The sequence below is a fragment of the Oryctolagus cuniculus genome, chromosome 15 (genome assembly GCF_964237555.1).
Source record: "Oryctolagus cuniculus chromosome 15, mOryCun1.1, whole genome shotgun sequence".
Lineage (NCBI taxonomy): Eukaryota > Metazoa > Chordata > Mammalia > Lagomorpha > Leporidae > Oryctolagus > Oryctolagus cuniculus.
This window is the reverse complement of record NC_091446.1, coordinates 85214351-85230492: the sequence shown is the minus strand read 5'-3', so window position 1 is coordinate 85230492 and position 16142 is coordinate 85214351. Positions and strand designations below refer to the sequence as shown.

Below are 16142 nucleotides of genomic sequence, written 5' to 3'. Positions count from 1 at the left end.
AGGAGAGGGAGAGAAGAGGGAGAGGAGAGGAGAGGGGAGAGGAGAGGGGAGGGAAGGGGGAGAGGGGAGGGGAGAAACAGAGACAGACGTCTTCCATCCAGTGGTTCACTCCCCAAACCCCAAATGTGCACAGCAAGCTGGGGCTTGGCCAAGATGAAGCCAGGAGCTCCAGCCAGGGCTCCCGCGTAGGCGGCCGGGACCCAAGTACTGGAGCCGTCACTGCTGCCCCCCGGGATGCACTAGTAGGAAGCAGGACTGGAACTCGGCACTCTGTGATGGCACGTGGTACCCAAAGCAGTGCCTTCACCACGGCACCACCATGCCCACCTGCCCTCGGGCTTCTCCAAAGTGCTGAGTGGTTGCCCAGGTGGCAGGGGAGAGGGGCCAAAGGCTGAGCCGGTCACCAAGGCCACAGGTGTGCTCAATCACACCTGCATAACGACAGCGCCATAAAACCCCAAAAGGACCGAGTTTGCAGAGTCTCCTGTCGGTGACCACGTGGAGGCTCCAGGACACGGGCGGCCTGTGCAGTGTCCTGTGTGGGGGATGGGCAAACCCAAGTATGTGTTTTCCTAAAATCTATGAGCAAACAACCCCCAGCAGGGCCCAGCGGGTGAGAGGCCCAGGTCACAGCCTGGGACTTGCCATGGGCATCTGGGGTCGGGGTGTCTGGGCCTGCGCCCTCAGCCTGGGGGCGGGGAGAGGGCCTGATGCTGTCTCTGGGTAGGGCAGGCCAGACTGAGTGACAGGTGCGTGTGACGGAGACTCTGTACTGAGCCACCCAGACTACAGTAGGAAAAGCGCTGGGTTTTCCCGCATCCGTCTTTGTATTAGCCACTTTTTGTTACTTTAGCTAAAGTACCTGAGCAAGAGACGTTAGTCAGGAGGGAAGAGGGCTCCCAGAGCAAGCCCGGGCGTCTGCCGAGGGTGGAGGTGCGGGAGGCAGGGGAAGCCAGCAAGCAGAGGGAGAGGGAGACGGGGAACTGGCGCTCCCTCTCCCTCCGCCTCTCCTTGAACAGCCACTGCCGTCTGCCACCCAATGCAATCCCTTCCCAAGGCTCCCAGTCTGGTTCACTCCCATCTTTAATCCATTACTCAATGCATGGCATCTGGAGACACCAAACTCGCAAGGTCACACAGCCAGGTGGCCGCTAGCCTGGCAGTCAGATCAGCCGCACTCCACAGGGGACTTGACTCTGCCTGACTCCTTGCAGAGATCCTCAGAGGCATGGCGATGGCTCAAGGACTTGCGCACCTGCCAGCTCCATGGGCTGGATGGAGTTCCTGGCTTTGGCCATGGGCCACCCTCAGGCATCTGGGGAGTGAACCAGCAGATGGACTCGCTCTCTCTCTCTCTCTCTCTTCCTCGGGGGTGAGAACCCTCTCAGGAGTGGGACCCAGATACCTGAAGTCCTGCGTCCCACAGAGAGGTGCTGTGACTGCCCTGAGCCCTCGCCCACGCCACCACACCACCAACATCCAACCAAGTCCCCGCACAGAAACGCCCATGTGACCGAGTGACATAGATACAACATAAGCCTCAAATGGTGAACCAAAACCCTCACGTGCGTAATAATAACAATAACAATAACTTTCTTAAACCACACTCACGTCACAGAAGCAACCCCAACTCCGACTCCAGACAAGTGAGAAGGATAACCCCGGATGGTGGCTCCACATTGACTGAGACGTGGCCAAAGCTGTAGTCAGAGAACAATTCATGGACTTCTATACATTGCAGGTAAGCGACAAGGAGCTTCTAAACACAACAGCGGGTGTGCAGCCAGCTGGAGGCACAAGTTGCTCTAAGTTAGTGGATTCAATGAACAAGAAAATGCAGAGCCGCTTCTAAAACTCAAGAGCTAATTTTCTGAAAACACAGAAATGATTTCCATCATCAGAAGGAAGTGAGGGGCAGAGGGGAAGGAAGGAAGAAAAAGACGGGAGGGAGAAAAGGAAGGAGGGAGGGCGGGAGGGCAAAAATACACTGGGCATGAAAAATGGAATCTACGGGCTGGCACTGCGGTGCAGCGGGTTAACACCCCAGCCTGCAGTGCCGGCATCCCACATGGGCGCCAGTTCGAGACCCAGCTGCTCCACTTCCAATCCAGCTGTCTGCTAAGGCCCGGGAAAGCAGTAGCAGATGGCGCAACTCCTTGGGCCCCTGCACTCGCGTAGGAGACCCAGAAGAAGCTCCTGGCTCCTGGCTTCTTATCAGCACAGCTCTGGCCATTGCAGCCAATTGGAGAGTGAACCAGTGGATGGAAGACCTCTCTCTCTCTCTCTCTCTCTCTCTCTCCCTCTCTCTCTCTCTCTGTCTCTCCTCTCTGTGTAACTCTTTCAAATAAATAAATCTTTTTTAAAAAAAATGGAATTTAACTACAGATACTGTAGAAGAAACTTGAAAGGGACCAATGGGGCAGGCGCTGCAGCTCACTAGGCTAATCCTCCGCCTTGCGGCACCAGCACACCGGGTTCTAGTCCCTGTTGGGGTACCGGATTCTGTCCCGGTTGCCCCTCTTCCAGGCCAGCTCTCTGCTGTGGCCAGGGAGTACAGTGGAGGATGGCCCAGGTGCTTGGGCACTGCACCCCATGGGAGACCAGGAGAAGTACCTGGCTCCTGCCATCAGATCAGCGCGGTGCGCCGGCCGCAGCAGCCATTGGAGGGTGAACCAACGGCAAAGGAAGACCTTTCTCTCTGTCTCTCTCTCTCACTATCCACTCTGCCTGTCAAAAAAAAAAAAAAAAAAAAAGCCATCTAAATGTCAGTCGTGGCCGACGCAGTTCCCAGACGCATGACTTCAAGCCTCTGAGACTGAGATAATTTTATATGAGATTTAAACGGTTTCCACTACCCAGTTCATATAGGAAAGCATTCCATTGGCTTTGGAGCGCTAACACAAACATGATTTATAGAGTGACAAATGCGCCTTCTATTAGGAGGCGGAGACAAATTCCCGCTGATGAATATAGATGAAAAACACCCCAGGCAACACGGCGGCGACTTAGCAGCAGTGAACTCAGCTGCACTTGCAAGCACCCCCGGGCCTGACCCAGTGGGACTTCTTCCAGGAGCGGGGGCCTGCTTTAGCTCAGAGACGCTCGTAAGTCAACCCGCTAACAAGTCCGAGGAGGACGGGCACTTGATGACTTCGCAAGATCCAGGAAAGCCTCTGATGAGGCTGCACGTCCCTTCCAAGTGCACACTGCTGGGCATGAGCGTGGGAACGGGCACCGCGCTCGCGACCTGGACCGTCCACCGGAAACCGGGGCCAATTTCAAACTCGGTGAGGCTTCTGAGGCTGCCCCCAACCGTGGCCATCCGGTAGCTAACAGAGAAGAAGTGAGGGTACACTTCAGATGAAGACGCTGCCCCTGCCTTCCACACAGGTGCTGGGACTGCTTTCCCAGGAGGCCAACTGATCATTTACCCAGGAGCTGACCCATCCGCCTCTCCCGGCCACAGCGGCTGCGGGTGGGGGTGCCTGTGTGTCTGAGCAGGTCTCTGTGTGTGCCTCACCCTGGCTCTCCCGGCCCGCACAGCCATTGCACAGAGGCACCTGCTGTCCCCAGTGGGCCGGCTCTGCTGACCAGGTCAGCCATCTGCACCCCCGCTGCCACGCCATGCCCACCACAGTGGGGGCACCCTCCGCAGGTGCCTGGCCTGGGCAGTGTGTGGCCAGGGGTGGGGTGGGGGCGGGGCAGGCTCCGGTTGGCTGGCCTCAGCATGAGGGCCTCCGGGGCTGTTGCTGCCCTAAAAGCAGACCCCATCAGAGACGTCTGACTCACCCTGGCAGCCCCAAGGACAGGCAGGGGCGGCTCGCGCGCTGCCTCACTGACATTTGGGAAATGCCAGGGCCGCCCTGCCAGGAAGACTGGCTGTGCGAGCCGCACAGCAGGGGCGGGACTGTGGGTGCAGTGGCTGTGGCTGTGCTGGGAAACGCATCTGCGAGACCACAAGGCCAGGGCCTCCGCAGAGGACAGAGCCGGGCAGGAGAGCAGGGCAGGGCCAGGGGAGACCCCACCTCCACCTCAAGCCTCCGTACCCAGTGCTTCTCTGGCTTCACGCAGGAGCCCCCCCAGAGCCCACCAGCCTCTGGGTTGCTCCCCGTCCTGGACCCCACAGGGACCCAGGCGGCCCAGCACCTCGCACAGCAGAGACATCGTGCTCCGGAGTTGTCTCTGACCCCAGGCAAGCCTCAGTTTCCCCACATGGAAAACAGGAAGCAGGACTAGAACAGTCTGGCTCCTTCCTTCACTTGTTCAGTCAGCAAACATCCAGGGGCGCCCTTCCCCCCCCCCCCGACCTGTGCCCTCCTACTCAGGCATAGTGGGGAGCCCAGGGACCTCAGTATCTGCAGGAGACGTGCACACACCACAGCACAGCGCAGCCTCCTTGGGGTGGGGAACTGAATCTCAGAAGACAGGGAGGGAGGGCTTCCTGGAGGAGGTGATTTTTGAGATGGGCTTCCCAGGATAACCAAGGGTTTTCCAGTGATCGAGTGGAGGAAAGGCCAGGAGCTGGAACAGTTGGGTCTCCAGGCTGACCGGCCTTCCGCTGGCCACTCACCAGCGGTTCCCCCCAAGGCAAGGCCCAGGAGCCCAGATGTGGGAGGTGTAGGCAGCCAGCCTGGCCTCACACCAGCGGCCCCTCCCCCTGCACTTGTCCCACCAATCAGCCAGCAGCTCTCCCCCATAAAGCCCCTGCTGACTGCCCAGGCCCCATGGACGCGACAGCTCTTGTCCTGGGAGTGACCCCAAAGGCCGTGCTGGCCCCAGTGCTCTCTGATGTGGCCGGGGAGAGGCAGGCAATGGGGGGGCGATGGGGAGCAGGGGATGGAACTGCCCCCTGCCTGCTCCCATCTGCCCTCCCCCGTGCCACATGCAGCCTTTCTCACCTCTACCACCCCCTGCCTGGGGCCAGGCTGACTCCGCCCACTCAGGCCACATCCCTGCCCTGAGAACACATCACCATCTGTGTGCCTCCCACCTCTGCTACCACCCACCCCAGCCTGGAGCTTCTGATTCGTCCTGGGCAGCGGCCCCCCTCTAGCCCCTCCACGTGACAGCCAGAGGTGCCCTTGCAATCCCACCAGGAGCCCACCTACCCTGGGCCCCGCTGCGCCCCTCTCAGCTCCCAGCCTCCGGTCTGGTCCTGGACACCCAGGCGGCGCTCTCTTCCAAGCCCTGCCCTTTGCCTGGTGGAGCCCGGACCCCAGAGCCCCTGCTGTAGCTCTTTCCTTCCATCAGGCCTTGTACACTTACCCCACCACGGAGCCCCTTCCCCCAAGGCATTCGAACGCCACCCCCACACTGGTGGGCAGCCGCTGGGCACCTCTGCATCAGCCCTGTGCTGGCCAGGTGAGCACCTGTGGCCCCAGTGTGGTCGGGTGGGGCTCAGCAGCAGTGAATGGAGTGGGCTGGGGCAGGGCCTCTCTGCCCCCTGCCAGCCCGGTCCCTGAGCAAGGTGGACTTGGGGCAGGGCCCAGCCAGCCCACAGCAGGCCCCCATGTGCAGCAGCCACACCATGGTGCTGTGAGCCACGGATTTGGGGGCTGCAGGGTGCCACAGACTGCGTACTTGTCACATATTCTTTTCAGCACATCCTAAGTATTTCACTTTGCCCCTGTGAGCCCGGGAGGACCAGGACTGGGGGCAGGGGAGACTGTGGGGGGAGGGGGGATGGTTCTGTGCTGAGCTGCAGCACCTGTACACAGCAGGTGCTCAATAAACACACACTGGGTAAGTGAAGGAAGCAAGGAACAGTCCTACATCTTGTACTCCGCTGGGGCTGGCTCTAAACCCCCCATCTGCACCCCGCCCGGGCTCCGGGGTCTGCACGAGCTGGCTCCACGCTCCGGGTGGGGTGCTCAGAACCCCGCAGCACACCGCACACACCACCGCCCACCCTTCAAAGCAGCCTGGGAAACGCAACGCAGGTGTGCAGGATTCACTCCCCGGACCCTGCAGCTGCCTCAACCCTGGGGCCCAGGCTGGGCTCCTGTCTCTTTAAACACAGGCGTGCGTGGGGGACCACAGACAGGCCCTGCCCATGCCGGTCTCACTCTCACGAACACGCCCCCACTCTCGCCCACGCACCACACACACGCGCTATCCCAGCTCCCGCAGCTCCTCCTGGGGTAAACAGGTGGTTCTGCACCTCTCCCGCGACTGGGAAAGGAGCCAGGGTCGCCGGGACCGACCGACTCCCCCAGACTGACGGAAGGGCCCTGTCGCCCGGGTGACCCGCCCGCCAGCCCCCAGCTCCGCCAGTGCGGCCAGGAGGAGCCGTGGCAGCCTGGGCGCCGGCCCACCTGGCCTCAGGTGCCGCGGCGGGGATGAGGAGGAGGCACGCAGAGAGCCAAGCGGGGACCCCCGGGGATGTCCTGGGTGGCCGCAGCTCTCTGTCCCCGAGCTCGGCGGCGCAAGGACCCCGCCCACGGTCCCGCCGCGCCCGCGTCGCCGCCTCCCGCACCCGCACCCGCGCGCCCCGCGGCCCCTACCTGCGACTCCAGCAACATCCCCGGCCGCTGCTCGAGCGCGGTCCCCGGACCGCGGACTTCCCCGCGCTGCCCACTTCCCAGCCGGAGGGGCGGAGCGGGGCGCGCCCGGGGCGGAGCCTAAGCGCGCTGGGGGCCGAGGGGCTAAAGCCGGGTGCGGGTGGTGGGGGGGTGGTGCTGAGCGGGCGCTGAGCGGGCCAAGGGTTGTCCCTAGGGCCCCCGAGGGCCGCCCTCGCCCCCGGATCACCTCACCATGGACACACCCCTGCAGAGCCGCGGCAGGTGCGCAGCGCGTGTCTGGCTCCGGTGCCTTCCCGGACGGGGCGCCCCTTCCACGCGCAGCCCTGGCTCCAAACGCTTCACCGTGCTTGGCAGCTGCTCTTGGGGGAGGGCCGAGACGAGCCATGGCGAGGGCCCTACCTGGCCCAGGGACCCGCGAGGCGCCCCAGCACCATGCAGTCCCGACGAGGGGCAGCAGGCACCCTGTACCCCCGCTCAGAGACTTTGGGGAATGAAGACTTGGAGCGCTCAGATGTGTGGAGTCCGGAGAAGCAGCGGGAGGGGCTATTGGCCGGACAGAGGCAGGGGATGCACAGAGAAGAGGCAGCGACCACCCCAGGAGAGCCGGGCCATGGTGGCCCTGACCGCGTCCAGCAGCCCAGGACGCCCTTCCCCCCTTGTCCACCAGGGGGCGCCAGGCCCCGGGCTCCAGAACCAGCGCTATTAGCGACCTCCCGTTACCAGGGCTGTGGGTGGGAAGTGGCAGGCAAAAGTGAGGCAGCAGCCCCCAGCCCCGTCCTCAGCTTTCACGCTGGTCTCCTCCCCTTGCTGTCCCTGCGCAGGTGTGACAGCATTCCTGGGTGCACCTAATCCACGTCCTGCCTGCGGGTGAAGGGGGGAGGGGAGGTCAGGGCCTGACCCTGCAGGGCAGCCTTCTGCTTGCAGCTGTGGGTGGGGCACACTGAAGGAGCCAGGTGTTGCGTGTGGCCAGTGACACCTGCTGGGACCTAAGACACATGAGGGGGGGGGGGGCGGCGCTGTGGCCCATCGGGTAAAGCTGCCGCCTGCAGTGCCGGCATCCCATATGGGCGACATTTCGAGTCCTGGCTGCTCCTCTTCCGATCCAGCTCTCTGCTATGGCCTGGGAAAGCAGTAGAAGATGGCCCAAGTCCTTGGGCCCCTGCACCCACGTGGGAGACCCGGAAGAAGCTCCTGGCTCCTGGCTTCGGATTGGCACAGCTCCGGCCATTGTGGCCCTCTGGGGAGTGAATCAGTGGATGGAAGACCTCTCTCTCTCTTTCTCTCTCTCTCTCTCTCTGTCTCTACTTCTCTCTCTGTGTAACTCTTTCAAATAAATAAAATAAATATTTTTTAAAAAAGGAATAAAACCTTTGGAAAGTGAACAAGCTCATAGGGGAGTCTCTCTCTCTCTCTCTTTCTCTCTCCCTCCGCCCTCTCAATAACAACAACAACAAAAACTCAGGCAAAGAACTCAGAGATAACTTCACACAGAAAGCAATGTTCAGGCTAGCCAAGGGCAATACTCAGAAGAAAAAGCATCCAACCTCCTGAGTCACCATGGGAACGTACTCACCCACCAGAACGGCTGCAACGCCAAGGCAGAAAATGCCAAGTGCTGGCGAGGAGGTGGCACAGCCGGATCGCCCAGCTGCTGCTGACGGTGCCGGCGACTGGCACAGCTACGTGGGAGCACAGGCAGACCGTGCCCACGAACACAGAACATATGCAGGCCCAGGAGCCCCAGCCTGGGCGTGGGCCTGGCAGAAATGGCGGCAGGCTCACAGCGAGAGACACATCCAGGAGTGCTCACAGCAGCTCCAGACTGTGGCGTGTGCACGCAGCGGAGCAGCCCCCAGCTTGGAGGATGAAGAGAGACAGCCACACACCAGGGTGCACCTCCCAGCCATCGCGTGCCGCGAAACCTGCTGAGACAGCAATGGCACAGGTGTGGCTGGAGCCTCCAATGCGAAAAGCCAGCCTTGGGCAGTTGGCACCTTCGGTTGGTGCTCACCCATGGTCCCAGCATGCCCGCTGGGAGTGGCCACGGCTGCCCCTGCCCCTGGTGTGCCTTGATACCAGCGGTGCCATCAACGTCCCCTTCTGCCGGGCAGGCATTTGGGGCGGCAGTTAAGATGCCACCCCTGGGGCCGATGCCGCCTGTGGTGCTGTCATCCCATGTGGGTGCCGGTTCAAGTCTCAGCTGCTCCACTTCTAATCCAGCTCCCTGCTAATGTGCCTGGGGAAAGCAGCGCAAGATGGCCCAAGGGCTTGGGCCCCTGCACCCATGTGGGAGACCCAGGTGAAGTTCCTGGCTTTGACCTGGTCCAGCTTAGCCACTGTAACCATTTGGGAAGTGACCCAGTGGGTAGAAGATCTCCCTCCTCCTCTCCTCCCCCTCCCCCTCCCCCTCCCCCTCTCTCGCTGTAACTCTGGCTTTCAAATAAATAAGATAATTTTTTTTTGACAGGCAGAGTGGACAGTGAGAGAGAGAGACCAAGAGAAAGGTCTTCCTTTGCCGTTGGTTCACCCTCCAATGGCCACCGCGGCCAGCGCACTGCGGCCGGTGCACTGTGCTGCCGATGGCAGGAGCCAGGTACTTATCCTGGTCTCCCATGGGTGCAGGGCCCAAGCACTTGGGCCATCCTCCACTGCACTCCCGGGCCACAGCAGAGAGCTGGCCTGGAAGAGGGGCAACCGGGACAGAATCTGGCGCCCCGACAGGGACTAGACCCGGTGTGCTGGCGCCGCTAGGTGGAGGATTAGCCTAGTGAGCCGCGGCGCAGGCCAAGATAAATTTTTTTTAAAAAAAAGATGCCATCCCATATCAGAAATTCCTAGGTTTGCTTCCAGCTCCAGGCCGATTCCAGCTTCCTGCTGATGTGCCAGCCCCACGGGAGATCTGGCTTGGGAGTGCAGTTGCAGGTTTCGGCCTGGCCCTCCCTCAGCTGTTGCGGGCATGGCGCAGTGAACCAGCAGGTGCAGGTCTCTCTCCCTCTCTCTGTCTCTGCTTCTCCCTTCTGGTTCTCTCTCTGCCCTTCAAACAAAATGCAAATCAAAGTCTGTTTACCTTAGTATTTCCTTTTGAAGAACAACATGCTAGGCAAACCAATCGCCAGGGTTCTGCACCAGGGGAGTGGGGTGCGTGGGAGGGCGGCTGACCCTTTGGCTGGCCCACAGCATGGAGGCAGCGACATGGCCAGCGTGGACAGCCCAGCAAGGCAGCGGGCGTGAGGCAGGCAGCTCCCTGCAGCCTCAGCTTGCCCTGTGACGGGTTAAAGCTTGTCGTGATGACGGACTTGGGGCCAGCTGCATCGGCCACCCCGGGAAGCAACCACGCGGGCATGTGTAACTGGGCGTGTACCCAGCCGTCACTGACGCAGTGACTGGCGGCTGCTGGCTGCACCCCAGGGCTGTCACCGTCCCTCCGCAGTCAGCAGCCGGGAGTGAAGCCAGCCGGTCTCATGCTGGCGATCCTGACCCCTGCCATCCCCGCCCTGCCCTTCCTGTCTGTTGGTCTGCTCTGCTGATCAGGGGCAGCTGGCTGGTACAGGCAGGCTGCGGGCCATCTGGGCAGGCAGGCACAGACAAGGCCAGGCTGGGCAGGTGACACGTGGGCAGGAAGCGGGTCAGGACAGACACAAACCCTTCCCGGCACGGGGCTCTCCACAGTCACTCTGTCCCCCGAACAGGCGGGACCGGTAATTCAGGGCTAGCACGAGTGTGGGCCAAGGCCAGGGCCCTGGCAGGACCAGGAGAGAAGTGGGCGGCAGACGGGTTTCCACAGCACCTGTGGGGCAGAGGCACGCCCCACAGCGGACATTGCCCGGGGCATAATGCATAATGCAGGTGTGCATGTGGGTGTGTGCACGTGTAGGTGCACATGTGTGGGGGATGGGTATGTACACACGCGCACGTGTGCCTGGGTGGGTGTATGTGAGACCTTGTCTGTGCGTGTGTGCACATGTGCTCTACTAAATGATGTGCATATGTGGAAAGTGTGTGCACGTGTGTAGGTGTTCACGAGTTGTGCATGGGTGTGTGCCTGCGTGCAGGTGTACATGAGGGTGGGGGTATGTACCTGGGTACAGGTGTGCATGAGTGTGTGTGTGTGCACATGTACAGGTGTGCATGAGTGTGTGTGTGTGCACATGTACAGGTGTGCATGAGTGTGGGGGGTATTGTGTGGATATGTGCATCTGTACAGGTGTGCATGAGTGTGGGGGGTATTGTGTGGGTATGTGCATCTGTACAGGTGTGCATGAGTGTGTGTGTGTGCACGTGTACAGGTGTGCATGAGTGTGTGTGCACGTGTACATGTGTGCATGAGTGGGGGTGTGTGTGTGTGTGTGCACGTGTACATGTGTGCATGAGTGTGGGGGTATGTGTGTGTGCACGTGTACATGTGTGCATGAGTGTGGGGGGTATGTGTGTGTGTGCATGTGTACAGGTATGCTTGAGTGTGGGGGGTATTGTGTGGGTATGTGCATGTGTGGTGTGCATGTGTGTGTGTGTGCACGTGTACAGGTGTGCATGAGTGTGTGTGCACGTGTACATGTGTGCATGAGTGTGGGGGGTATGTGTGTGTGTGTGCACGTGTACAGGTGTGCTTGAGTGTGTGGGGGATATTGTGTGGGTATGTGCATCTGTACAGGTGTGCATGAGTGTGTGTGCACGTGTGCAGGTGTGCATGAGTGTGGGGGGTATTGTGTGTGTGCACATGTACAGGTGTGCATGAGTGTGTGTGCACGTGTACAGGTGTGCATGAGTGTGGGGGGTATGTACATGTGTGCAGGTCTACATGTGTATGGACACACATGCAGCTGTGCAGGAGTGTGTGTGTGCACGTGTACAGGTGTGCATGAGTGTGTGTGGGTGTGTACACGTATGCAGGAGTGTGTGTGTGGGTATGTGCATGTGTGGTGTGCAGGAGTGTGTGTGTGTGCACGTGTACAGGTGTGCATGTGTGGGAGGTAGGTGTGTACATGTGTGCAGGTGTGCGAGTGCACAGGTGTAGGTGTGCATGTGTGTGTGCACGTGTACAGGTGTGCATGAGTGTGGGGGTGTGCACACGTATGCAGGAGTGTGTGTGGGGGTGTGTGCATCTGTGTAGGTGTGCATGAGTGTGTGTGGTATGTACACATGTGCAGATCTGCATGTGTGTGTATGTGTGTGCAGGCATACATGAGCGTGTGTACACGTGTGCATGTGTGGGAGGTAGGTGTGTACATGTGTGCAGGTGTGCGAGTGCACAGGTGTAGGTGTGCATGAGTGTGTGTGTGTGGTGTGGGGGGGGTGCTGCGGACAGCAGGTCCCAGGGGCCTCCAAGGGGTTGTCTCTGCGTGAGCCCCTCCTGTCTCCCACGGGAACGTGTCCTGGTGTTCTCAGCCCCTCCTGCAGCTGGTAGACCAGAAGTCTCCACGTGGTGCCAGGCAGGGGCCCCTGGGGGAGATGCCGGAGCGCAGCTGCCCGCTCCAAGCCAGCCTGACACTCGCCTTCTTCCACACAGGCTGGTTTGATCACCTGGGACATGACCACTTGATTCTTACCTAAGACCTATGTTATCGCCCACCCTCTGAATTATCCCTATCCCTACCCCTCTGCCCCCAGTGCCTTTCAGACCCATCCTGCCACCTCCTCCAGGAAGCCATCCAGGCCCCCCTTCGGGTTACCAGCCCACTCACACCGTGCACCTCACAGCCTAGTCTTCTAGTTCACCCTCAGGGAAGGCCAGTGGATGTGAAGATCTGCAATCGAGTGTGCTGTGTTAGACTAGTGATGTCTGACTCAGGTCGGGGTGGGGGGCAAGGGAAGGTGTACCAGGGCCCTGGGGTTTGCATCCTTTAGCTCCTCATGGAAAATCTTCAAAAATGTTGCATTCTTGGGGCCAACACTGTGGCACAGTAGGCTAGACCTCTGCCTGTGGTGCTGGCATCCCATACAGGTGCCGGTTCAAGGCCTGGCTGCTCCACTTCCAAGCCAGCTCTCTGATTTGGCCTGGGAAAGCCGTAGAAGATGGTCCAAGTGCTTGGGCCCCTGCACGCACGTGGGAGAAGCGCAAGGGCTCGACGCCCAGCTCCAGCCTCCTGCTAATTCACACCCTGGGAGGCAGCAGTGATGGCTCAAGGGGCTGGATCCCTGCCGTGCACGTGGGGGGCCTGGATTGGGATTCCAGCTCCCGGCTTCAGCTCAGGCCAGTCCTGGCCGTTGCACCCATCTGGGGAGGGAACGAGCAGATGCCAGCTCTGTCTGTCACCTCTGTCTTTCTGCCTCTCAAATAAATATTTTTTTTTCATCGAAGACGCATCGTGAAAATACTGAACAAGAGGCTGAGCAAGGGAAATCCGGCCTCTCCCACCCCAGGCCCTCCCACTGCTTGTTTGTTTGATTAAAGATTTATTTTATTTATTTGGAAGAGAGAGTTACAAAAAGAGGTAGAGCCAGAGAGACAGAGAGAGAGAGAGGTCTTCCATCCGCTTGTTCATTCCCCAAATGACCGCAACGGCCAGAGCTGAGCTGATCTGAAGCCAGGAGCTTCCTCCGGGTCTCCCATGTGGGTGCAGGGGCCCAAGGACTTGGGCCATCTTCTACTGCTTTCCCAGGCCATAGCAGAGAGCTGGATCGGAAGTGGAGCAGCTGGGACTCAAACCAGCGCCCATGTGGGATGCCGGCACTGCAGGCCAGGGCTTTAACCTGCTGTACCACAGCGCCGGCCCCGGGCCTTCCACTGTTAACAGCAGGCACAACTTGCCTGAGGTCATCAAAGCACTTCCCCGTGCACACGGGGATCTTTTTTCTGAATGAAAAAGGTTCACGCCGCACACTGCTTCAACTCGCTCTTTCCTCAGGGCATCCTGTAACAGCTGCAGTGTCCTGCTTGGCCGCTGGGCTGTCACACGTGTGACAAGTCCCCTGTGCAAGGACACTGAAGTGTCTCCCAGTCTCTGCGACAGCAAACATTCCTGACCCCCGGGGGCTTGACCACATGACCACACACGTGGCTGCTGGCTCGGAGGCTGCAAGTTCACGCTCTTCCAGGAAAAGCAGCAACAATGGCCAGAACCCGCGTTTCCAGAACTTCAGAATTAACCGAAGTCGTGCAAGACTCCGGGGAGCACTCACTCATAAGACAACAGTGCCCCCAAGGGCGCAGAACAAACCTCACTCCCGAGAGACGGCCGCTACTGGACCTGGTCGGCAGTTCCCGGGCACAGCTACTTGCAAGGTGTCCACACGTAACACCTGTTGCCCAGGGCTGACTGCCAAAAACAGCTCCAGAAGTGGGTGCTGTGCTGCAGCCGGTTAAGCCTGGATCCTGCATCTGTGTGCCTGGTTCGCGTCCCAGCTCCCTGCTAATGAGCCAGGGAGGCAGCAGAAGATGGCCCAAGTACTTGGGCCCCTGCCACCCACGTGGGAGACCAGGAGGGAGTTCCTGGCTCCTGGTTTGGGCCTGGCCCAGCCCTGGCTGTTGTAGGCATTTAGGGAGTGAGCCAGCAGTTGACTGCAATTCATTCTCTCTCTCTCTCTCTCTCTCTCTCTCTGCCGTTCAAATAAATAATCTTAAACACAAAAACTATGATGGAGCCATTAAGTATCACGTGGTCCCCAGAGACCTAGACGCAGCTGGGCACCTCGTCCACCCGCAGAGAACCACGGAGCAGCCTTTCCCGAGTGGCCCAGCCTGCTGAGGTCCCCGGGAAGCACCTGCGTGGTCCTAGCCGCTGTTCTGTGGCCCCAGTGAGCTACTTGGCTGCTCACTGGAGCCCTGGGAAGCAGACACGCAGCCCTGCCCACCCAGCCACTGCCCAGGAAGCAGCCGGGCAGAACTCCCTGCACGGGTGGGCCCCAGCCCTCAGATGCTGACAGGTGCTCACCTCACTACCCGGCACCCTGCACGGCATCCCCCTGAGTGATCCCGCACTCTCACAGCTCTGGGACGTGAATGCAAGCCCCACACCTGCCGCTGGGCGCGCCACGCTGAGGGTGAACCACTGAACCTGTAAAAAGGCACAGGGACAGTCCCACAATCCTGCAGCCACCCACACACCTGCAGGCATCACCAACCTCAGTTATAGCCGGAAAAGCTACAGCAAAGCCAACGCAGCTCGGCCAGCCAGTGCCCGAGGACACAGGGCCAGCAGAAAGCCCCTTAACGACCAAAGCCACCCTATAAAACTGGGAAAGCAACTGAGCTGCTAGAGGTACAAAACCCAGCAGAGGGGCACAGGACACATGAAGAAAGAAGGTAATACAACGGCTCTGAATCAATACGATAACTCCAGCAAGAGGACACACACAAAAGGAAACGGACAGATTGCCCAACACAAAATCCAAAATCCTAGGGTGTTAAGAGAATACAGATAATGCAACATTAGGAAGATAATTCCTGATATGAATAAGAAATTCAGCAAAGAGATAGAGGTTGGGGCCAGCGCTGTGGAGTGGTGGGTAAAGCCGCTGCCTGCAGTGCCAGCAGCCCAGATGGGCGCTGGTTCGAGTCCCAGCTGCTCCACTTCCAATCCAGCTCTCTGCAATGGCCTGGGAAAGCAGTGGAAGATGGCCCAAGTCCTTGGGCCCCTGCACCCACATGGGAGACCTGGAGGAAGCTCCTGGCTCCTGGCTTTGGATCAGCGCAGCTCCAGCTGTTTCGGCCATTTGGGGAGTGAGCAGTGGATGGAAGACCTCTCTGTCTCTCCCTCTCTCTGCCTGTAACTCTATCTGTCAAATAAATAAATAAAATCTTAAAAAAAACTCTCCAAAGCATATTATAATCAAAATTTAAAAAATCCAGGACAGAGAGCACTCTAGAAACAGCAAGGCTGGGAGAGGGGTTCAGCCCAGCGGCTAAGACACCCACATCCCACGCTGGAGAGCCTGGGTTCCCTTCCCAATTCTGGCTCCTGACTTTAGCTGCCTTCTAATGCAGACCCTGGGAGGCAGCAGGTGATGCTATTTTTTTTTAATAATGATTTATGTATTTGAAAGAGTGACAGAGAGAGAGGGAGAGACACAGACAGACAAGAGATATCTCCCACCCGCTGATTCACTCCCCAGATGGCCACATAGCCAGGGCTGAGCCAGACCGAAGCCAGGAGCTTCACCCAGGTCTCCCACATGGGTGGCAGGGGTCCAGACACTTGGGCCATCTTCTGCTGCTTTTTCCAGGCCATTAGCAGGGAGCTGGACTAGAAGAGGAGCAGCTGGGGCATGAACTAGTGCCCATATGGGATGCCGGCGCTGCAGGTGGCGGCTTTAACCCCAGCCCCAAGGCAGCAGACTGTGGCTCACGTGGTTCCACCCACATGGAAGACCCTGATTAAGCTCTCATCTCCCAGCTTCAGCTCCAGCCAGCCCTGGCCACTGTGGGCACTGGAGGGGTGAACCAGTGAATGGGAGAATGCCAATACTCTCCTCCCCCCCCTCCCTCCCTCCCTGTCCCCCATCTTCTTCCCTCTCACCCTTAAATAAAGAGAAAAGTGTCGAGTCACTTCTAGGGGAATCTCCTTAGATTAAAGGCAGACCTCTCAGCCTCTCAAAAGTCCTGGTGGAAAAAGAAACCGCCAACCGCGGAGGTGATGCCAGCCAAGCTCCTCTCCAGACGCAGGAGAGGAAGAAAGCAAAGGC

At 59.5% G+C, this 16142-nt stretch overlaps 1 protein-coding gene across 3 annotated transcripts in view; it reads right to left on the bottom strand.

Annotated features, from left to right (window-relative positions):
- RASGEF1A (RasGEF domain family member 1A) overlaps nucleotides 1-16142 on the bottom strand; it is a 57535-nt gene that overhangs the window by 15742 nt on the left and 25651 nt on the right. Inside the window, exon 1 of one of the 3 annotated variants that reach the window (XM_070058382.1) lies at nucleotides 6504-6617. The exons of the other annotated variants lie outside the window; for them this stretch is intronic. Coding sequence (XP_069914483.1) covers nucleotides 6504-6521 — 18 coding nt within the window. The 5' untranslated portion in view covers nucleotides 6522-6617. Of the gene's footprint in view, nucleotides 1-6503; nucleotides 6618-16142 lie in introns of those variants that run through there. 3 annotated transcript variants of the gene reach the window in all.